Source organism: Maylandia zebra, linkage group LG14 (assembly GCF_041146795.1).
Source record: "Maylandia zebra isolate NMK-2024a linkage group LG14, Mzebra_GT3a, whole genome shotgun sequence".
Lineage (NCBI taxonomy): Eukaryota > Metazoa > Chordata > Actinopteri > Cichliformes > Cichlidae > Maylandia > Maylandia zebra.
Window position 1 is genome coordinate 35,188,606 of NC_135180.1, and position 23,840 is coordinate 35,212,445.

Below are 23,840 nucleotides of genomic sequence, written 5' to 3' on the forward strand. Positions count from 1 at the left end.
TCCATCTCATCCTATCTCTAGCATCCTCTTCTGTCACACCAGTCCTCCCTTTTTCTCCTGGCACCTCCATCTTCAACATCCTACAGAGATATAAATTCTAGAGCCTGTCTTTCAGTTGCTGACTCTTTAATCAAATCTGAAATTATGTTTATGAACGATTAAACCCCAAACATGTTTATAAACTCTTAGATAAATAATTTCTACATAAAAACTGAGGGCGTTGTTGCAGGGCTCAATAAAGAAACCAACTTGAAAAGTTTCAAAGAGAATAGAAGTTAAATAGGGCCAAAGGACCTCAAGCTTAATTATCAGCCAACCTGTCATTATTAAGGAATAACTGACTCCATTTTCCGGTACTGTGAACACATCAGAGCTGCTTTTCCACCATCCCTGGACTCGCACCAGTTTGCATACAGGGAGAACCGGTCAACCGAGGATGCGATCGCCACAGTGCTGCACACATTACTGAAGCACTTGGAACACAGGAACACCTATGCACGGCTCCTCTTTGTAGACTACAGCTCGGCTTTTAATACCATCCGGCCATACAAACTCCGTCCCAAACTCCACCAACTGGGACTTAACTCCTCTCTGTGCAACTGGATTGTGGACTTCCTCACTAACCGTAGACAGAGTGTCAGAGTGGGTAAGAACACCTCCTCCACCCTTGTGGTCAACACCGGTGCCCCTCAGGGGTGTGTTCTGAGCCCTCTGCTATACACTCTCTTCACCCATGACTGTATTTCCTCCTGCGCGTCCAATCTCATTGTTAAGTTTGCAGATGACACCACAGTGCTCGGACTTATATCCAACAATGATGAGACAAACTATAGGACAGAGGTGCAACAACTAGAGTCATGGTGCCACGACAATAACTTGGTCTTAAACACCAAAAAGACCAAGGAGATCATTGTAGATTTCCGGAAGAGGGGTCATAACAACCATCTGCCTCTCTTCATTGGCAGTGAGGCGGTGGAGAGGGTGAGCAGTTTTAAATTCTTGGGGGTAACTGTGACCGAGGACCTGTCCTGGGGCAACCATATCACCTCAGTTGCACGGAAGGCCCAACAGCGCCTCTACTACCTGAGGAGACTGCGGAGCGCACACATTCCCAGATCTCTGATGTTGAACTTCTACAACTGTGCCATCAGCAGCGTTCTGACGTATGGATTTCTAGTGTGGTTCCCCAGCTGCACCAAGGCCGATCAGCAAGCACTCCAGCGGGTGGTGAAAGAAGCTGGCAGAATTATTGGAACAAGTCTGCCAGAGATCAGTAATATCTTCCCCACTCGCTGTCTGAGGAGGGTGCACAGTATCCTGCGGGACCAACATCACCCTGCGCGCCACCTTTTCCATCTGCTGCCCTCAGGGAGAAGGTACAGGTCTATACAGGCCAGAACATCCAGACTGGCCAACAGCCTGTATCCACAGGCTGTGAGGCTCCTGAACTCTCTGCCCCCCTCTCACGGACAATAACCATATCCAACTTCTTAATAGCAATGAACTGGTCTGCATTGGTACATCATATCTTTATTCTCTTCCCCCTCCTGCCCCCCCCCCCTCTTTTGTAAATAGATAACTATCATATCTGATATCATATCTCACAGTACAATAATATTGAATGGGTTGCATTGTTGTATTTTGTCATGTTTCTCAGGTCTTTGTCTGAATTTCTACGAACATTATTGCTAAGGATTGTCTTATTGCATTGGAGTCACACTGGGTTAAATATGTACACTTGGGTTTTAAGGGGTATTTATTATTTTCTTCTTTTTTTGGGTTGTATGGAAGCCCCAAACGCAATTTCATTGTTCTTGACAATGACAATAAATAAATACTACTGAGAAAGTGGAAGGGGAGAAGTGGGTGCTATAAAAATAATTAATGCACGCTGTCCTTAATTCCACATTGCAAGAGTGAAAAAGTACAAACAGCATGCGGATGTCGTGTAGAGGTCATAAAGAAAGTTTTTCTGTCTACACAAACTTCCAGAGTATGAACTAATGTATAATTAATGAATTGTGATTCATGCTCCTTACCCTGTCTTGTCAGGACCTGGACTCATTCCTCACCTGGTTGGTCCAGACGCAGACCGCCGCTGCCTCAGAGCAGCTGCCCAACAATCTGGAGGAGGCAGAGAAGCTCATCAACGAGCACGCTGCTCTCAAGGAAGAGATTGGACGGTAGGTGAATGTTTTCTACAATATATTATGTGATGTTATTTCAGGCTGTGTAGAGAATAACTGGGCAGCTCTCTGTTCACGCAGGTACGAAGAGGACTACGAGCGCCTGCAAGCCATGAATGAGCTCCTGGAGTCCGAGGAGGCTCCTCTCCCACAGGCCGCCCTGCAGCAGTGGCTCCAGAAACTCGATGTCGGCTGGAACAAGCTGCTGGAGATGTGGGAAAGCAGGAGAGAAGTTCTGGTCCAGGCTCACATTTTCCATCTATTCCTGCGTGACGTCAAACAGGCCGAATCCTTCCTCAACAACCAGGTGTGTGTGGCAGCGTCACTTCATCTGTCAGTGGTGCAAAATGAAATTTTAGTGGGATTGGCCTGAAATTTGGGTCCCTATTTATGGCACTGACACCCTGTGTAATAGAAAATCTCCACTATTTACCTTATATACAGTAGACTAATGTTCTTGATGAAGTTTCTTTAAGTACTCCAATCACAGAAAGCCTAGACGATGCTTCTACACTGCAGCTTTTAGGTGAGCCTTTCAAGACTGCTGCTACAGAGGGGGCGAATCATATTCGCTGTGCTTTTATTTACCTTGACATCATATCTTGCCTTCAGAAGGTGGCAGGCAGAATGCAGGACCCAAACACAGGACTCTGAGACTGAATGATAAAGTAAAAGCGGCAGTTTTATTGCTGGATAAAAAATTTTTTTTTTTTTTCCTCGCCTGTCCCATTTGGTTCTTTAGCCGTCAGAATTGTTGTCTGAAGACCAACAAGGATACCCAATGGATTTACTTTGCCAAATGGATCATCGTGGCATTGCCGTATTGGTCCATTTGGTCGATCTTTGTTTTTATTATTTATTATATTTTATTTTCAGATGTTACAGACGGGACAGACATGAGTGAGAGATAGGAAAGGGAGAAAGAAAGAGGAAGGAAAGGAAAAACAGAAGGGGAGAGGGACAGTGAGAAAGGGGGGGAGAAAAAAAATAAAAATCTCCTGGATCACCTGTTGAGAGAAGAATAGAAAACAAGCAAAAAAAGACAAAAAAAACAAAAAACAAAGCAACATACTAAACACAACACCATCGCATTAATCTAGCTAAGTGTAAACAGCAGTAAATACTAAATATTCAATGTTGTTGTGCAGCACGCAGGACAGATGTGCTTCGAAGTAGCAGCCAAGAAAGGTGTAATTTGGGTCTACGAGCAGTGAACACCCGTGTGCATACCTGTGTGGATCAGCGCGCTTGTATTCCAAAGGTTTCTCCATGTAACGATCTGCTAGGGAGTGTGGGGGGGCCACTTTAACATGAGATACAAGAAAGCTAAACTAGAAAACCAGGAGACGCTGAACATTACCATAAACACAGAGGAAAACCACAGCACCGTGAGGGTATAACACAGCAAAGAGCAGGGCTTAAATACACCGAGGGATAACGAGGGAAAGAGACACAGAAGGAGAGCACAGCTGGGAGTGATCAGAGCTAACGAGACAAGGGGAATCAAAACCAGACACACTGCACACAGGACAGGGACTATCAAAATAAAACAGGAAACACACGACAGGCACAGAGGCACGAACTTGACACTGAATAGAGGGAACAGGGAGCACAGAGACAGGAGAAACAAACTGCGACATGAGACACGACTGACTGTGGCGCAAGAAAATAAATATGAAGACAGAACTAAACCCACACTAAACATGAGGCCACAGGAACAAAACCTAAGAACTGGAAGTCACAGAACAAAGAAGAACTAGAGAGCTAGAAATACAAAACAGAAACCAAAACACTAGCAGTGATAAACCATGATGACACCAAAAATCAAAGTACAAAACTCAAAACACCGGGTCACCGATCCAGGACCGTGACAAGACCAGAGTGAGCTCTATAGAGCACACAAAATCAGTAAAGAAAATCCTTATCCTTATTTTGAGCAGCAGAAATAAATCCTACTTACTCTGCGTTTATAACAGTGAACCAAAGTAAGGAGCAGGAATAGAAAAAGAAAGAGTTGGCTGAAATGGACATATGTTACTATACGCTAAACTTAGAACTGAGGTCAGCATCTGATGAGAAAATAGTCTACCACTACTACTTCATCCTTAAGTCAGCCTAAATGATAATGAATAAACTCTGTTATTATACTTTTTATTGCATCAAAACAACTTGAAGTCTCTGTAAACAGATTTAATAATGCCTGGTGACTGCAGCAGAGCATCAGCTAGCCTGGGCGTTGGCCTAAAGCTCGGCCAGCAAAAGAAAGAGGAGAGGGAGGGTGTGTGTGTGTGTGCGTGAGTGTGCACGTGTGCGTCAGCAGGTGTCTTCTTGCAGTGTGTCTGTGTTATGGGGTGTTGGAGCAGCAGCTTCTAGTAATTCTATATGTATTTTCTAGCTTCTTGATGAAGTGTAGGAGGAAGAGATGTTGGCAGTGTTCTGATGCTCATGTCTGTTTTTGTGTTACCACCATATGATGTTACGGTGGTATTTATAGGACTGCGCCAATTATACACGTTCTACTTTGCTAGATTTTCTTCAAATACAAACTACGCGTTTGTTTGCAAAAATCAGTCTTTTATTTTTCAGCACATTAGCAAAATAAAAGTGACAACTGATTTTCAGCTTCATATTTTTATACTCAAATTCTGCTAGAGTAGCTTTGCGTGGTTTATTGTCCTTGTTGAAGCCCCTCAGTTCAACCTCTGTGTGAAACAAGCTCCGCCCCCTTTAAAACCATCTTTTTTTCCCTTTTAAGTCAGCTTGATTCTAATTGACTGCCCTTCTTCAAACAGAAGATATGACCACCTCCCACCTTGATCAGTGTTTCTAAAGTGATGAGAAAAGAAGATTTAGAAATTGTCAGATGGCCAAATAATGGCCGGGCTTTTGTTTTTATAATGTATTAAAGCGCTGTATTAAAACATCATACTCATATTACTTTATAAGTATTTTTTCAAAGCCTCAACTGCTCTACGGGTGAAGTTTTTCCACGTGGTGAAGACCAACAGTCAGTTCTGGCTCTGCAGTCAGCATTTGTGTCTGTATTACATGTAAAAAGGTTTAGTTTTCCGATCTGAAATGTCACAGGCAAAACTGACACTGACCGTGTGTGTCTGCTCGCGGATGTGTGTGCGTCCGTGTGTGTGTTGGTCGGGACGTCTCTTTCAGTTTGCTAACAAATCTTTACCAGGGACCAGCTCTTCTTATTAGCCTGAAGGAGTTGATTTAGAGAGAGCAGCATTTTTTTTCCAATAAGTGTGAAAGATGTTCCAGGCCATTGATCTCTGACTTCATCTCCCTGTTTAATTCCTCAGTTTGATTTATTTTCCCTGAATGTGAAGACTACTGTCGATACAGACGAAATGCAATTGTTGTCTTTCAATCAGCTCTTAAACTGTTGACAGAACAAACTAATTACTTTTAGGAATAGTCCTTCCTGCTTATGGTACAGCCCATTTCAGAGGATGTTCATTTTTAAATTGTAGAGTTTAAATATGGGCTCGTTTAGTCGTTAAAATAAGAATTTCATTATCAGTGAATGAGCCTATTCTTCTTCTATTCTGTTTGACTCAATGGCAAAGAAACAAACCCATTTTCCTGCAGAGTCAATTTTAAAGGCTTCAGTTTCTGACTATTATACCAAAACCTAAAGATGTTCAAATAACGGAAAACAAACAAAATATTTAAATAAAGAACACGAGGCAGAGAAAGGTCAATTAGCCAATGCAAATAAACAAAACAGACATGATTATATATATAAAGTATATACAAAAAAAATACATATGAGAAGATGCAGGTGGAAACAAACAGGTGAAACTAATGAGCCGTAAACCAAGTAACTTCTAGGTTGACCCTGAGTTTTCTGTGTTACAAAAGATGGTCACTTGTTACTAGGATAAATTGAAATGGTGTTTTATGCTGTAACCTAACATGCTGTGGAGCAGAATATGTTTGAGAAAAGAGGTGAACTTCTTTTTTTTATACACTTGCCATCTTTGCTTCACGCCTTTGCTACCTGGGTTCAAATAGGTTACACATTATTATTATTATTATTATTATTATTATTATTATTATTATTATAGTCATGTTGTCCACACCCCCAAAAAAAGGAAATTGGTTGTTACATTTACAAAAGTCTAACTTGTAATTTGAACAAAATAATTTCCTGTTTCTATGGTGAACGTAATTAAATCATGTGGGATCTGTATGAAATTCAACAACTTGATTTGTTCTTGTCGAGATCACATGATACAATCTAGTAAGAGTGGTTAGTTGCCTTGACTCATGAAATCCACAAGATCACAGGAGATTTCAGACCACAGGAAAATCCCTGGATAAAAGGCAGACAAGACACACTCAGCATCAAGCCTTGTAATCATAGCTTTCCTACTTTTGTTAAGTCTAGATTGACAGCTTTGTGGCGCAGTGGTTAGCATTATTGCCTCACAGCAAGAAGGTCCTGGGTTTTTAATTTGCAGTGGGTACTCTCTGATCTCTATGTATTAAATGGCCTGTATTTATATAGCGCTTTACTAGTCCCTAAGGACCCCAAAGCGCTTTACACATCCAGTCATCCACCCATTCACACACACATTCACACACTGGTGATGGCAAGCTACATTGTAGCCACAGCCACCCTGGGGCGCACTGACAGAGGCGAGGCTGCCGGACACTGGCGCCCCCGGGCCCTCTGACCACCACGAGTAGGCAGTGTCTTGCCCAAGGACACAACAATCAAGATTACAAGGCGAACGCCCAACTCTTGAGCCACGATCGCCCCATATTAGCCCTATGATAGACTGGCGACCTGTCCAGGGTGTACCCCTATCACATCTATGATAGGCCCGCCCAACCTTGATAAGGTAATAGGATGGATGAAGTGGAAGTTGCTGTAAATCTATTAAAATGTTATGTTAACCACTTTAGACTTTGTTGAACATTATGTAATATGAAGATAACGTGTAGTATTTAAGTGACCGAGTATTCAATAACTTGAATAGTGTTGGATTAAAGTGAGAAAATTGTGAAGGATTAAAATATTCCAAGAGCTCAACTTACTTCATCTAAACATGTTTCAATCACGTTTTATCAACACAAATTGCACAGAGTTTATTAAATATGACTAACTTGTGTTGATTGAACTCAGTTGTTTGTGTTGCTGCCAAAGTGAAACATCTGTGTGCAACCACTGTGTTAAGTAAATCCAACATGTTCTTTTTTTCATTGCAGTCTCACTGATTAAAGTACTTCAAGCGCACACACATTCATGTGGCTCTTGCTGAACTACTGCGTGTTTCCTTTTGCACACACCTCAACTTCTGTGTTGCTCTCAGCCTATTTTTGTGTTATTGCTTCATAATTCTACAAAGAGATGAATTCTTACTCTTATCTTTCTTTATAAAATCAGTTAACCAATCAGAGCTGTGATTGGTCATATATATGTTACCATACCACTAACGCAGATATCCTCAAAAATAGCCTTCTGATAAACATGGATAATGTATGATCAGCTGACTATCTAAAAGGATTTACACTTGAATGTGGATTCAAATAACGGCAATCCAGTATTTGAAAATAACAATATTAACTCGTATCAATCACATTTATTGTTCTCTTTCACTTTAACTTTTAGTTCTTGAACCAGAAAAAAAAGAAATCATGTGACTTCTCCTGTCTTTATCTTCTAGGAGTCTGCGCTCGCTCACGTGGAGCTGCCCACCACAGTGGAAACAGTGGAAGCGGCTATAAAGAAACACAAGGACTTCACCACCACCATGGAGCTGAACCTGCACAGGATCAAAGCTGTGATCGAGGCAGGAGAAAGTCTGATCAGCCAGAACAACATCTACTCTGAACGCATTAAGGAGCGCATCGACACTCTTGCCAACAGGTACCACGTGCTGTACATGCAAAACAATATAGAGAAAAGAAATGTAAGTGCTAATAGTCTGAAGTATGAAGTGTGATTAAAAAAAACGACAGAAAGGTGTCTATTAAAAAAATCAAAGCCCTGATCTGATTTCAATTGGACCAAATTTCCCTTTGAGTAAAAACCTTCAACTCATTCAGTGTGATGCAGCTGGTAGGAAGCTGCTGATTTACTGGTCAATCTACATTCAACCATCATCTATGGCCATGAGTTATAGGTAGAGACTGAAAGAGTTGATGGATACAAGCAGTGGAGATGAGCCTTAGAGGTAGCTGGTGCCTCTCCACATCAGAAGGATCCAGTTGAGGTGGTTAGGGCATGTCCAGCTTGTAGGAGGCCCTGGGGCAGACCCAGATGGCATGGGAACGCCTCAGTATCCCTCCAAAAAAGCTGGAGGAGGGAGCCGTGGAGAAGGACCTTAAGAACTACTGACCTTAAGAAAACTTTCTGTGCGTGGTGTGCCAGCACATGATGACACGATCGTTTTGACACGCTCAGCGGAACTGTGCATGGTCAGTTTGACCCTGGGCAACAAATTCTGGTTGCAACATCTCATTAATGTGAAAAAAATATGAGTACAATCCTGATCTTGCAACTCACCCGAAGCGTGACACGAGTTTGGTACTTCCAGGAGCAGTGACCTAAAAATAGCAGCCGGGTTGAAAAATGGTACAGAAAGGTACAGGACGATGATCGTGAGCAAGAGAAGAGCCGAACTGAAATCAGGAAGGTGTTCAGACTTTTATGGGACTGTTCCCGTACATTTTTGATGACAGTTTGTAACTAGAAGCTCTGAAACAGAGGACGGTGATGATCAGTGATTCAGTTTCATTATTGAGGTTTAATGTTAATCAAAAAGGCATAAAAACATTTAAATTCTCTCATTGGCAGCTAACACTGTCTATGAACACATTTAGAATGAATGAAAGTTGGAGGATTTTTGTGTGTAGCTTTACTCTATTGAACTATACCGGTTATATATTTACATAGTGTATATAACAGTAATCTCAAATTATAAACAGGAAAGCACTTCAAGCAGTTGGTAACTTGAAAAAGTTACCTGCTGTTTGTCAAGAGGCCTCAGGCTACTTGTAGTAAACACGGAGTCCCAGCTGTACGTTCTAAAGCAGCGGTCCCCAACCCCCGGGCCACGGACCGGTACCGGGCCGTGAGAATTGAGGCTCGGGTGTGAAATTTATGGTTTTCAGGGTTTTTATCTTTTTTGTTTGTTTTGTTTTTAATTGTTTTTCTCATTAACTTGTTTCCCTGGGTCTCTTCCCGTTTGTTATGAATAGATCTTATTTTTTTTGGTACCGGTACTGGTTTTATTTTGTTGGACTTATCCGTGACACCTTAAAGGCCGGTCCGTGAAAATATTGTCGGACATAAACCGGTCCGTAGCGCAAAAACTGCCGCGCTAACATAATACAAAGAATAATTGCAGCTAAAGGATTTAAATCAAAGCAAGAGCAAGACAAAAGACAGAAAGCAGAGTGTGGTGTGTTTGGTCCAGGACTGACACCCGTCCGTGAAATCTCTGTGAAAGCTGAGATTGTGCAGCGTGTTGTGTGAGGGGGGTGGGGCTGGTTATTTGTGGCTATAGATTTCTATGTGTATCCTCACAATAGAAATGAGAAGAAGCATATGTTGTTGTTTTTGTGCTGGAGACAGACAAATGAACACAGCACAGTGCAATTTATGGACTTTATTTAGCTCACATAATAATTACTGCATTAGCTTTTGTTAGAAATAAAGTGATTATATTTTACTTTATCTACAGTTAACAGCAGTAAACATGGATCTCTTTTAGCAACATTACCATGTCTCTCTGATACTGATCACGCTTGTGAAATATTCTATAATCTACAGCAATCGTAGAGATTGTTGGGCACATACTCAGTTAACCACTCTTATAATGCGTAACACTAAGCCTAAATCTGATGTAAATACCTAATGCTTCTAATGTACACACACATCTAAACAACTGAAATTAAATCAGAGTTATTTTGACTGAAGTCTCCTTTTCCTTTGCTTTTTCAGGGGAAACAAGAACAGAGGGCTGGCCCAGCAGTGGCTGGAAAAACTGAATGACCAGTGGGAACTTCAGAGGTTTCTCCAGGACTGTCATGAGGTAAAAGGCTAAAAATTCAGTTCAATTTAATTCAGCTTTATTTATATAGCGCCAAATCACAACAGTCTCCTCAAGGCGCTTAATACTGTATGATAAGGCCCTACGTTAATAGAGAGGAAAACCCCAAAAATCTGTGTTTGTTTATCAGTTTCTTCCCTGTTCTTTAGATTCAAAAGTAAACATCTCTTCAAGTTACTGCAGAGATTTTGCTGGCTCAGAATGGGCCTTTGGGGGCTGACTATGCACATGGCCGTCATACAGTAAAGACGAGGGGTTATGAAAGAAAACAAAGCGTTCTCCTGCTATTTCACACCATTTCATAGCCAAAAATGTATTTTATGCTCTAGCTAATGAAGCCTCGGTTAGCAAAACTGGTTAAAAAGAATTATTGAAATATTTTTGTTTTTGGGGGAGGTGTTATGTTCCTCAAAATGTCCTTTATGTGCAGCTTTATGCTGTGCAAACACATGCTAACAGTGAGCGGAGATACAAATGGAGTCTGAGCATGCCCGCTTTAATCATACTGCTATTGTTGGAAAGTATCATTGATATGGTCCACACCTCCTGCCTGTGTGTGTGTGTGTGTGTGTGTGTGTGTGTGTGTGTGTACGCTGCACACGGCTCCCCTCTGCTCGCCCCTGCAGTTTTTGCTCTCTCACCCAGCAGAGTCACCTCCTTCTGGGCCAAAACCATGTGTAGTTTCAGCAACTTTCTCTCTTTGTGCCTCCTGCATAATTCAGCAGCTCAGTCCCTCATCACTAATTCAAAGGAGGAAGAGTGTATCTCACTGTATACATGAGTGTGCGTGTGTGCGTGTGTCAACGACTTGTTTATGCGTGTACATGAAGCGTTGAATGCATATCTCTAGAAACACAGCATGCAAAAGGAGGCTGAGTGTGTGTCGGTGTGTCCGTAAGTGTGTGTGTGTGTGTGTACAGTGGATGAGTGACACTGCGTCAGTCTGTAGGAACCTGAGCTCTCTGCTAGCAGGGTGTGTTCTTCTGTTCGGGCCAGGCTGCGTCCTCGTGCTTCCTGTTACTCACTGCTGCTCTCTATCCACTGGCTGACACATTTACAACAAAATCCGATAGTTTTATCCAAAATTGCATCACATATACAGTTTATACTGAACGCTTCGGTCTGGTCGGTGGGGTAGATGAAGGACACCCCTGTATTCAGCACTTTGATCATACTTGCACCGCAAGATCTTTAGCGAGTGTTCCTGGATTTTGTTCTTTGTGCTTTTACCTATTTCACCATCTGTGAATTTCAGCACTTCCTTTCTTCTCACCTAACGTTGAGGTGAGAGACTAAACAAAGTACCTCTCTTTTGCTCCGACTTGTAAAGAAAACCACTAACTGATTTAGGAGTGGTTGGTAAACACTTTATAGGATCACCCATAATACCAGGTGCTTACTAGCAACTGTCAGCCCCAAAGCCATGTACCACTTTATTTGTGGACAGAGCAGTTCAACATGAAATGACCGTATAAAAATATATTTCTTTAAAGGATTGATATACTTCTTTTTTTTTTTTTTTTTTTGTGCAGAAGTTTGTGCATTTATTAAAATATCCTGTAGAGTCTAGGAGGTTGTGGCTGATGAATATTTTGGAAATACCCTGGACAATCCATATGAAGGGGAGATGGAAAGGAGCAGGGCTACAGGACAGATGGTGTTACAGGGTGGTGATGGTGGGCCCCTCAGTGAACTTGCACATGTGACACTGTATCAGGAAATAGTGGCTGCATGTTGTCAACGTCAGCCCAAAAAAAGCTGAAAAGAACAAAGCTGATTTTTCTCCTCTTGCATCTTTACAGTTTCCCATCAGCCTGTCTCTTCCACTTTTTCCACAGTCCAACAATGTCTTCAGGACAAAAGGGGACCAAAGAAGTACACTGAGTTACAGATCATGCAGTGGCTTTTCACCTGGATTCCCTTCCTGAACTGTTCTCAGTAAAGAGCAGGTGTATGCCCAGAGGCTGACAGGCTAAATATAGTGGGTATCTATAAAGATAGATGTAGCACATGTTAAGTTACTCTGTAAATGCCCTCAAGCCTGCCAGTGCTTTTGCTTTGTCACAGAGGCTTTTAGATTGGATGACTTTTTGCATGCTGAGGAGGAAAAGTACTGAGTTTGATATTCCTGATATCTTGAGCCTTTTGTGGTCTCTTTCATAGAATATCTGCAGTGAACTAGCATTAGCCCTGAACTCATTGGGTCTTCTCATTTAATGACACTGTTGTCTTCTGCCATCAACAAAGTGGGCAATGCAATGCATTTTGTAATTGCATGTAGGAATCGGCACATTAGAATGTGTGACAGTGTATTTGGAGTGCAAAAAAAGACATCAACAGCTGTAGCCAAGCCCAGAAAAGGAATCACACCTCTGAGTGTCAAAAGCCCTGTTTATGCTGACGCTGTGACAGGGCAGAGTCAGATCTGCATTGGTGTCTAATGAGAAACACTATATTTTTACAAGTTGAATAAATACATAGGATTACTTGCAGAAGCTGGATTAACTTTAGAAGGAAGAAGATCACGGCAGACAGAATCTTTGAGCGGCATTGGTCAGTCAGTGGAGAGCTTCTAGCATTAATCCCTCCTATAAACACTTCTATGGTCACATGGTTCCAACATCAGCTCCAGTAAAGTTGTGGTGACGCCTTATTGACATCACTATCAGTTCTTTGTTGATGAAAATTCGTGGAGCTGGTTCTAAATTTGTCCTCAGCATTGACACTGGCATCACATTAGAGAGACCGACTGCGAGATTGGGAAAGTTTTAAAGGGCCTCAGGTGTTGCTCATCCTGCTGATAACCTTTCATTTAGCATCTGCGGGCGAAAAAAGAAACAGCGATACTTCGAGCCTTTGGTTCTTCACAGACACTACCACACATCAGCATAGCTACACCTGTGTTTTGTGAAAAAGTGTGACGTATAGAAATGTAATTTTAGTCTTTATCCAAACATTCTCCTTAAGTCCATTGCTTTAAAACCTAAACACACACACACAGTTTTCCAAGGTGGCTTTCCTGATGTACATTTTTTTTATGTCTATCAGTGGAAAATTAGGGGACAGTGATGAAGTAGTGATGAAGCCTGATAGCATGATGATGACTCTGAGTCTTCCTTTGACCCTCTTCTTTCTTCCATTACGCCCCACCCCGTCCCTCTCTTTGCTTTTTACGTCAGCTGTTCATTCATCCTTCCCCCAATGCACCTAAAAGCTCTCCTCCTCCTTGCTCATTCATTTCATTTACACTCTCTAGAGGCATCAGCCTGTGACCCTCCATGACCGCTATAGTTGCAGGCTGTGTGTGTGTGTCTGTGTGTGTGTGTGCACCCATGACCTTTGCAAGTAAGTGGCACACACACATCTGTCTGCAAATTCATGTATGTGTGCAAATATGTGAGGCCTGTTACCTGTCTGTTCTGTGTGATGATAGGTGAAGGATGATGTGACAGATTGAGGGAAAGTGGACTGAAATCTGACCGTGGCCTGTTTAAGGAAAGGGGAGCAGTAGAGCCGTCAAACATATAAATATATCATTCAGTCGTTCCCTACCTCTCTGCCCATTATCAGCCCCCTTCTTTTTAGTGTCCCTTTGCTGTTTCTCTCTCGCTGTTCTCTGTGCTTTACCACTGCAGCAGTGTCAGGCAAGCTGGAGACAGAGAGTGCAGCTGCCTGGGACTGCTGCAGAGAGGAAGAGAGGGATGATAGAAGGTGGTGATGTACATGGAGAGGGAGGAGAAGATGAAACAAAAGCAGCTGTAGAAGAGTCGTGAGCTCAGCTGTTAATGCACACTGATGGGCTTCAATCAGTTAAAGCTTTGAGCCCCTCTCATTCATCCATCTTCGTGCACCAAGTCCACACCCGCCCCTCCGCCTTCCCCAGCTCGGCATCATTAGCCGTGACCGGTGAGCCCGGAGGCTTTGCTCCCCCTGCCCCCCTAAAAATTCTAATCCCAGGCTTTAGCTCCTCCCTCTCCTCTCCTTATACACTTCATCTCTTCTCCAACCAGCCGATTGGCTCACTCGCTCACTCAGCTGCCCGCTCGCTGAAGGTGTGAGGAAAGGGGAGGGGCGCCCGCGTACTGGCTCGGCTGCCTGCCATTTTATTGTTTTGGGAAGGAGGGGTTCTTTTTCTTCTTCTCTCAGTCATCCTCACTCTTTCCCTCGTCACTGTTCTGCCCCCGCCCCTCCTCTCTCTCCTGTTTGAGTGCAAGAAAGAGACAGAGCGAGAGGAAAGAGAGGGTAGCGCAGCCTCAGTTTGAAGTCTCCAGTCTGTCTCTTCTCTCCAGGATTGTTGTTATTTACCCTCCTGCCTGGCGTTTTCCCTTCACCTTTGCATCACTGCCCAGGGTATTTGGCTCTGCAGAAGGCACCCCTCAACTCTTTCCGTCCTCTCTTTTCTTTTTTTCTTTCTGGCTCTGCGGTGAAGAGCATCTTTGCATGCGTGTGACAGCAGACGAGCGAGGATGCGGATACCAGCGGCTGCCTGCAGCTGCCACAACCCCGTGGGCTGCTGATCTTAAACACTGCCGGTAAACTGGTTATTCTATTTGCATATCTGGTTTAGGTGCGGGGCTGGCGGTGCAGGTGGAAATATTACACGCAGGAATGAGAATGTTGATGAGGAAGAGACGAGGGAGCCGATGCTGACCTGAATATTTTGGTGATGCTCTCAGCGCAGGCGTGAGGCTCTTTTTTTTTTTTTTTTTTTTTTCTTTCACCGTTTGCCTCTCGCAGATGGTCCCCGTGTGGAAAATGTACACATTTTACTCTTTGATGGAGAGCGGGGGTGTGCGTGTGTAGGGGGGTGATTTCTGCATGGGTGTGTTGAAGCTGAGGATACTGTCTGTGAGGGGTTGTGCACATGTAGATCCCTGCCGCCATGCTTGTTGGTACACGTGTGTCTGCTTACATGTGCTTGCTGTGCATCATTAAATTTTAATGTGTGTGTGTTTGACCTTGTTTAGTTACAGTGCACCTTATTTATAATTCAGTTTTTCTGCATAACAAATTAATGGAATCATATATGCATGAATTAGAATAATATATGTACCTACTGATGAATGCTTTGGTCTGGTCACGTCTTTTAAAGTGAGGAATTCCTCTGTGCAGCATCAGCTCCTCAGTTATTTACTGTAACTGTCCTGTACTGACAACTCCTTCTGTATCTGTGTCTCTCACCCAGCTGGGGGATTGGGTGTATGAGAAGATGCTAATGGCGAGGGACAGCAGTCGAGACGAGACCCAGAAGCTTCATAAGAAATGGCTGAAGCACCAGGCTTTTATGGCCGAGTTGGCCCAGAATAAGGAATGGCTGGACAAAATTGAAAAGGTAAGTGCAGCTGGCCGTCCCAGTGATGTAGCCTCGCAGGGACATTTCCTTTTACAGTGTCACTCTGTTTTTGTTTTGTTTTTTTGTCCATTCAATTTTTTTTTTATAGTGCAACTCTGAAATTTACTGCAAATATTATGGCATAGAGTCTGGCTTTGACCTAAGTCAAGATAGACACAGAGTAAATGACAAAAGAGTATTTCATGTGGACTTTGACCTACTGATGTAGTGATGTAACAACACCTGTGATTTTCTTGGGTTCCTCTAATATCTTAGCAACATCTCCTGGGGCACTTTTGCTCTTTCTCTTGTGACTCTCTCACAATTTGTGTGACTTTAATATGAATAATGGCAATACATGTATCCATAATTGTCGTAATACTATCCAAATGTCATGTATGAAAGCCATCTACCCATACATGCAAAACCTTACTCAGGAAGCGTTTGAGCAGCTAATCTCTGTGCAGGTGGACAGAACGGTCAAATCTCTAGTCAGCATGACTTACCTACACAATAATGGATACAGGAAGTTGCAAATTGTGAGAAAGTTGAAAAGATTGGAGCGTTTTTCGTTCATCGATGCGTGCCGTCATCAGAGCAGAACAAATGCTCTCAGTGCAACACCGGAAAAGCAGATGTTTACACAGAGTTGTGTTTCTAAAATTTCTTTAGGCATCAATGGTTTTCTGTTGTTTATACTACAGAATATGGCATCTTTTGTGTGTATTTTTATTTGGAAAATTATTCAGGAATTAACTGTCTCGAAGTGTTCCTGAAATTCCCTCTCCATCTTAATTTTGAAATGTAAACGATGGGTTCCAAATTCAGGCTTGTTGTACGTAGGTCGGATTAAGTTAAACACAGGAACAGATACAACATGCACATTTGATAAAAATGGCATTTTTAGTAGAATTATATACCAACGTAACAAAAAAATGGTTCAGATTATGAGTAAATAATAGAAATGTGGTTGACATAATGAACTAATTCCCAGGAAATTGCTCTTGTTTTGTTTGCTGTCACGTAGCTTGTTGCTCTGGAAAGTGAAAACTAGGCCTCTTTGCAATTTTACCAATGAGCCTCCGGTTTAAAAAGCTTTTAGGAACAAAAGATGAAGACTGCTGTACATATGGGAACAAAAGAAAAGATGTGTTTTACTGTTCACTGAATCATTTTGGCTTTGTGTGTGTGTGTGTGTGTGTGTGTGTGTGTGTGTGTGTCTTGTATTAGCTGGTGATATATCTCTGTTTTAAAAACACCCGTTAAAGGATTTTGCAGAAGGTTCAGATGCATTAGAATCATTTTGAAGATTAAAAATGACCCTCAATGCCATATTTGTTGTAAACTGATTCATGCATTAGTCCTTGTATTAAACACTCAAGTACAAAACTTACTTAATCAAAGCGTAACGAAGCCTGTGGCAAGGGCAGAAAGTATTACAGAGGGGTTTTTAAATAGGCAGGGGAGCGCCGCAGCCCTCTGTGCTGCTCGCTGTCCTGATACGATCTGTTTCGTATTAAGGAGATTTATACAGCACATCAGCCTCTCGTCTAAAGCTGCGGATGTAATTGGGTTAGCCAGTGTTTCCCAGGCTGCATGTCAAGGTTGCACATGTTTGACTTTGAGCGGTTGTGTTAAGGGCTCTGATTGCCTGCAGTGACATAAATCTGGATGCACTGGTCAGTAGAGCTGTAGTCCATGCATCATTTAGCAGTCGCTATCGCATCACTGTGTTTAGTGGCTCCTTGTGACTGCTTTGTGTGCTTCTGTGAGTAAAGAAGGTGATACTTCAAGACATATGTTTATCCTGGAATATGCTGTAATACCACAGAAAGCTTTCAGTTTAATCGCACTATGTTGCTCTTATGTTTTTTGTTTTTATTATTATTACCAATAAACTTGATAAATTAAAAATAATATGAGTAACTGACATGACTTTTTTTGTTTATCGGCCAACATGGAATCTCTCTGGTCATCTCTGATAAAAAGCCAGAGAGATTATCGTCTGTGTAAAATATGTTTATGATACTCATGCACAATTTGTGGTTCTGCATTGGTGCCTGCTTGCATTGGGCTTGTGCGAACTCAATAAACACAGAGGCTACGGGGACATGCTCCATGCAATCCCTCAAAAAGAGATGATGACACTCTGCATACGATGAGTGCTGAATAGTTGAAAAGTTGGTTTGCAAAGTGCCACAATAGTCCAGCAGCGGACACTTTTCTTTGTTATGACACTTTTGTTTTTGCAGCTTATGTTGACCACAGACTTTTTTCTTATTTTAACCTTTATTTAATCAGAAAGTGAAACCCTTGAAATAAGGAATATCTTTGGTCAGCGTTAACCTAGTGTGTTATTAAATGCCAAGGTAAAACCATCTCTGACACATATTTTTCCCCATACTTTTGAAGATTAAACGAAGAAATTCAAATGCCACACAGAAGAACTCTGCCTGGTCTGGAACAAGGATCTGCTCGCTGTCAGGCAGTGGTGCTAACCGCTGAGCTGCTGTGTTTAAACACTATGTAAAAAACAAAACAAAACAGTGACTTTGAGACAAAGAAATCACTCATGCAAAATGCTAATTTCGGGTTGTTGTGCCCGGAAATTATCATTTTAATCCATTATGGTCGATATTGCGATGAAGTTGATACTCTTCTGATCTACCGAGGCTTATTAACACCATGCGTTCGGCGCTTGCCAGTAGAAAATTAGATATTGTATGTGATGGCCCTGCAGAATGACAGCCAAAAGAAATTTGACAGGACACATGGACATCGATGGACCCATATGGGCTGTTGTAGAAAATGAAACATGCAACTGTTTAGTAAGCAGGCTGCAGTTATATCTGATGGACTGTATGGTATAAACAAATCCTGGCAGTGCATCTGCTCTGAGGAAATACAGAGAGATACAGTATTTCTAGTGAAGCGACAACATTGACACTACATTTATTATCATCAGTCTGAGCTCTTATGCTGATAACTGAAACCTGAAAAAGGCTATGCCGAGTGTATTGTGGTTCAGTCATATCACATCACAATGAAGGGGCACCACTGACCATGGCATAGTGGCTCAATCCTCTGCAGTGTCATACTGGGCAGGGCTAAACGTGAACGCCCCTGCAGGAAGCAGAGGGAACTGAATCAAGGCACAACACTCATATTTGTGCACATACTGTACTGTAAAGCATAAATTCTTGATATGTTGGGACGAGAACAGAAATGATTAAGTATCTGTTTAAAGACAGTTAAGTGGCAACTAGTCTTATAACTGTCCAACAAAAATGCAAATTATTTGAAATTTCCACCTGATGAAATATGAGAAATTGTAGCTCTGCCTTATCTTACTGAATAGTGAGTAGGATTTCAGGATCTACCCGCATCTCATCCTGTGACAGCTGGAATAGGCTCCAGCTCCCCTGTGACCCTAAAGTGGATAAGCAAAAGTAGATGGATGGATGGGCTCTAATAAAAGTAACTGACTGTCAAAATAAAAATCGCCAATTGCGGGTGAAATAACACCAGCGACATGAAGTAGGAAGGGCCGGAGATAAACTTTTATAAATTTTCAGGCGAGCACTTGAAGCGACCACCAATGAAAGGACAGAATACCATGGATTGACATATGACCTAGTTGTAAATACATTATATTGTTACCTAGGCAACCAGGCCCTGGAATGTCCAGAAGCAACCAATAGTCAGCCTCAAAGCATTTACGCAGCGTTAGGGATGAGTAGTATTTGCACAACCATAAAGGTCACCGTTCAAAAACAAAATGCTGTTGCTGTCATGTGACTTTCATGTTTCATGTGGGCGATCGTGGCTCAAGAGTTGGTAGCTCGTCTTGTAATCGGAAGGTTGCCGGTTCGAGCCCCGGCTTGGACAGTCTCGGTCGTTGTGTCCTTGGGCGAGACACTTGGGCGAGACACTTCACCCGTTGCCTACTGGTGGTGGTCAGAGGGCCCGGTGGCGCCAGTGTCCGGCAGCCTCGCCTCTGTCAGTGCACCCCAGGGTGGCTGTGGCTACAATGTAGCTTGCCATCACCAGTGTGTGAATCGGTGGATGACTGAACGTGTAAAGCGCTTTGGGGTCCTTAGGGACTAGTAAAGCGCTATACAAATACAGGCCATTTACCATTTTACATTATGTCTGTGTCCTCGTCCAATCAGCTCGATGTAAGATAGCGGATGATGGCTGGTAACGTAGGCAGCTGCACATATTTCTGTCCTTCAAGCTGCTCATTTTGTCTGATTACTTTCTTCTCCTACAGTGGGAACTGTGAGGTTGGTATATGCTAATACACATGAGCCAGGTTGCAGAGTCCTAACATATCATAACACGGGCTGCTTCACTGTTGAGGGTGCAGCACTGCATGTTCTGACCACAGAGCTCTTTCTGTTGCACATTTAGGGGTCACATGCATTTAGGGAACATGCTCTGAGGGTAGATTTAGGTTACTGCACAATGCTTACAGATGGAGAAGGAGATGATGAAGAGACAGATGAGAAACAGAGAGTTTCTGAATTGTTTGATAATAAGCAAAAGTGGTGAATTGAGACCATGTTTCTGCCCCAGTCACTCACCTTTTAGAGTTGATATCACATATTAAACCAGGGTCCTCGAGGAAAAAAACTAATGGAGCGTATTTTTGTTAGTGTTTGTAACGCAATCTGGGATAAATAATCAGTGTAAATAATGATTAGACAAAAAATACACTGTGACTACACTGGAAAACAATTTAAAGGTAGCTTATGTTGCTGTTGTTAAGACACACCACATATGCTACCACTTTGATGTATAAAAGCGTCCACTGCAGTTTTAACGCCCACAAGCTGAAGTATCAGAATAATGCTAAGTGCATTTCTTTGCTTTCATCTTCAGAGGAAAATATGTAGTCCGGCTGTCAGTAATGAACAATAACAGCCTACATGTTTGGTTTTATTTTTGCAGATTTAAAAATACACACAAAAGTGACATGTAAGGACAAATAATACACGACACCGGGAGACACAAAACAACCTAGAGAGCTACAGACTCTCGCAGCATCTCCTCTCTTTGAATTTTACAAATTAGATTTTCTCTATCCAAATGATAGATATACTAAAAAAAAGATAATATATGCTAAAACAGGACCAACAGGACAGCATGCAACTAAATTAAAAGTGTGGCGAGACATCTGTGAAGCCTGTTCACACTGCAGGATGAGCCTCTTTCCTCTCCTCTCCAGTCCTTTCCAGCATGTCCAATGGTTAATCTGGCAGTTTCTCATTAGCGGGACGGTTAAGAGTGTAAAATAGAAATAGAAATATAATGAATTCAACTTTGAGCATGCTGGAAAAAATATAATATAATAATATGAATGAATTCTTTTCTGTATTTTTGCCATTAACAGCCAGCATGTGTTCCTGCTTTTTGTTTTTAACCCATCTTTAATCCAGTGCGAGCATATAAGAGTAGTTTACCTGAAGTGTTTCGAAACACAGCGCTGTTGAAATGTGTGACCTATATATATAAGAAGTGCTTGCAAAACACTGCAGTGAACAGACCGTAGACATTTGCTGTGTTTCTGTACTTCTTAAATTTTGCTGTGTGAAACATTTCATTGGCTCATCGTCACTTCTTTGCTTCTTCAAAGAGGTGTTTACGTGTCAGAAATTTTAGTTTAGGTCGGATAGTGATGCGTAATGCCAACGTGATCAGCACTAGTATCCCAAGTCTTGCTCTTCAGGAGCAGACTGTAGTCACACCAGGATGTCTAGCTTTTGGCAGATAGACAGGGTTTAGCTTCTGAAGTCATATGTGGCAGCCATGTTCACCCCACAAGACTTCTCAGCGGCTGTTGCTTAGCAACTTGCATTTTTTTAAGATAATATTCAGTATTTGGCTTTGTTTTTTTTAAATGGCAGTGCTGATAAGGATTTGTACTCACTCCTGACAAGTGTTAGAAATAAAAATATTGTTTTAGAGGCATCCCGGGCTAATCTTTATCAGTCATGCCATCTAACTGGTACAATTTATTAGTGCTGTTGTATGTCATCACCTTCACTTTATACCCTCAGCTCAGTTACCGTCAAAGCAATGCAAAATAGCCCCCCAGAAAGGTTTTATTCTCTCTTTGTATAAAAAGGTCTAGAGAATAATAACATTTGCAAGAAATTTTTAAAACAATTTAAACAGACAAAGAAGTAGACGCATAGAAGGATACGCTGAAAGCTTAGGAAAGACGAGCTATAATGCCGTGAAGCTTTTCGTGCTCCAGCTCGTTGTAGTACTTCCTGTCCAAACAGTCTGTAGGTTGTGTCCTCATTGTGTCTCTGTGTGGGGTCCTCTGAGACTCTGCAGCTTATTTTTGCACTTATTTTATGCACCCCTTTTTTGTCATAGAGAACTGAAGTACAGTGTCCTTTTTTTTTTTTTTTTAAGTTGCTTCCATCTGTGGAGCCGTGTGTGTCTGTATTTCAGTTGGCACAGTTAACATGGGATTGAAATGCTGCCCAAAACGTGTTATCTGACCTGTGCACCTTAAATGCCGCAGAGAGTCTTTGGTAGTTCTACATCACGTGTTTCAAATTGACATGCCTCTATAAAGCAGGTTAAAGCCAAGTTTCCAGCTCTTTTTCCTTTTTTTATTCCTACTGCTACCATCAGGGTCAAAGCATGCCATGACACATGTTCTATGATGGTGCAAGAACCTCTTTTAGCATTTAAAAGCTTCAGCTGGGCTGCACCAAAGAAGCACAGTGCCAGTTTTCTGACTGAAAGAACACACACAGTATATGAATATGTGCTTGTAATAGAAGCAGTATTCAATTCAGTTCAATTCATTTTGTTTATTTGTTTATTTATTTTTCTCTGTTGGTCTCTTTTTTTTCTCTGTTGTTGTTGTTGTTATATTTTAACATGTTCAAATTATGAACATGAGTGCCCACTCCGATTAGGGACGAGTTCCTGCCCCAAGTGGAGGAGTTTAAGTATCTTGGGGTCTTGTGATGGGAGAAGGGAGCGGGAGATCGACAGACGGATTGGTGCAGCGGCTGCAGTGATGCGGACGCTGTATCGGTCTGTTGTGGTGAAGAGAGCGCCGAGTGTAAAAGCAAAGCTCTCAATTTACCGGTCGCTCTACGCCCCTACCCTCATCTATGGCCACGAGCTGTGGGTAGTGACCGAAAGAAAGAGATCGCGAATACAAGCGACGGAAATGGGCTTCCTCCGAAGGGTGGCTGGCCTCTCCCTTAGAGATAGGGCGGGGTTCAGAGTAGAGCCGCTGCTCCTCCACATCGAAAGGAGCCAGTTGAGGTGGTTCGGGCATCTGACAAGGATGGGCGAGGTTTTCCGGGCATGTCCCACCGGGGCAGACCCAGGACACGCTGGAGAGATTATATCTCTTGGCTGGCCTGGGAACACCTTGGTGTTCCCCCGGATAAGCTGGAGGAGGTGGCTGGGGAGAGGGAGGTCTGAGCTTCTCTGCTTGGGCTGCTGCCCCCGCGACCCAGCCCCGGATAAGCGGAAGAAAATGGATGGATGGATGGATGTTCAAAATAAACGTACAAATAACAAATAAATAAATAAATACATTCATATAGCACCAAATTACAACAATAGTCACCTCAAGGAACATTTTATTTAAAGTTGAAGACACTACACTATTACAGAGAAAATCCTAACAATCAAATGACCCCTGAGCAAGCATTTAGTGACAGTGGGAAGAACAAACTCCCTTTGAACAGGAAGAAACCTCCGGCAAAACCATGCTCAGGCAGGGCCTGACAGTGAGGGGAGGGGGGCATGCTGTGGAAGAGAGCCAGAGAAAAAATGTGCATCATGGGAATCCCCCAGGATCCAGGGTCACCCGATCCAGCAGTAACTATATGCTTTATCGAAAAGAAAAGTTTGAAGCCTAATCTTAAAAGTAGAGAGGGTGTTTGGCCTGAAAGCTGAAGGTGCTGCCTCCCATTCTACTTTTAAATATTACGTGAACCACAATTAAACTAGCATCTGAGAGCAAACTACTCTGCTGGGTCCTTAAGATAAGATGCGGTCTGATTATTCAAAACCTTTTATGGGAGAACACAGAATTTTGATTTATTTGATATTTCAGGGGGAGATGTTATCAGGACGTGCTCAGACCTCAGACAGCTCCCTGAAAGTGAACAGTTTGCCCTTAAAATATAAATATATTGATTTTCCATCAGCTGCCTTGATCTGAGTGTCCACGCAGTTTAAACATGGATTTACACTGTA

General features: G+C 42.3%; 1 protein-coding gene across 6 annotated transcripts in view; it reads left to right on the forward strand.

The window, feature by feature from the left end:
- The window catches only part of sptbn4b (spectrin, beta, non-erythrocytic 4b), a 115,453-nt gene that overhangs the window by 54,338 nt on the left and 37,275 nt on the right, over nucleotides 1-23,840 (forward strand). For 5 of the 6 annotated variants that reach the window (XM_076873432.1, XM_014411878.3, XM_023154400.3 and 2 more), the window contains 5 exons: nucleotides 2,053-2,183; nucleotides 2,268-2,493; nucleotides 7,874-8,076; nucleotides 10,156-10,246; nucleotides 15,450-15,596. In XM_076873432.1, the coding sequence (XP_076729547.1) occupies nucleotides 2,053-2,183; nucleotides 2,268-2,493; nucleotides 7,874-8,076; nucleotides 10,156-10,246; nucleotides 15,450-15,596 (798 nt within the window). Of the gene's footprint in view, nucleotides 1-2,052; nucleotides 2,184-2,267; nucleotides 2,494-7,873; nucleotides 8,077-10,155; nucleotides 10,247-14,468; nucleotides 14,797-15,449; nucleotides 15,597-23,840 lie in introns of those variants that run through there. The other variant, XM_014411879.3, reaches the window with a different exon arrangement.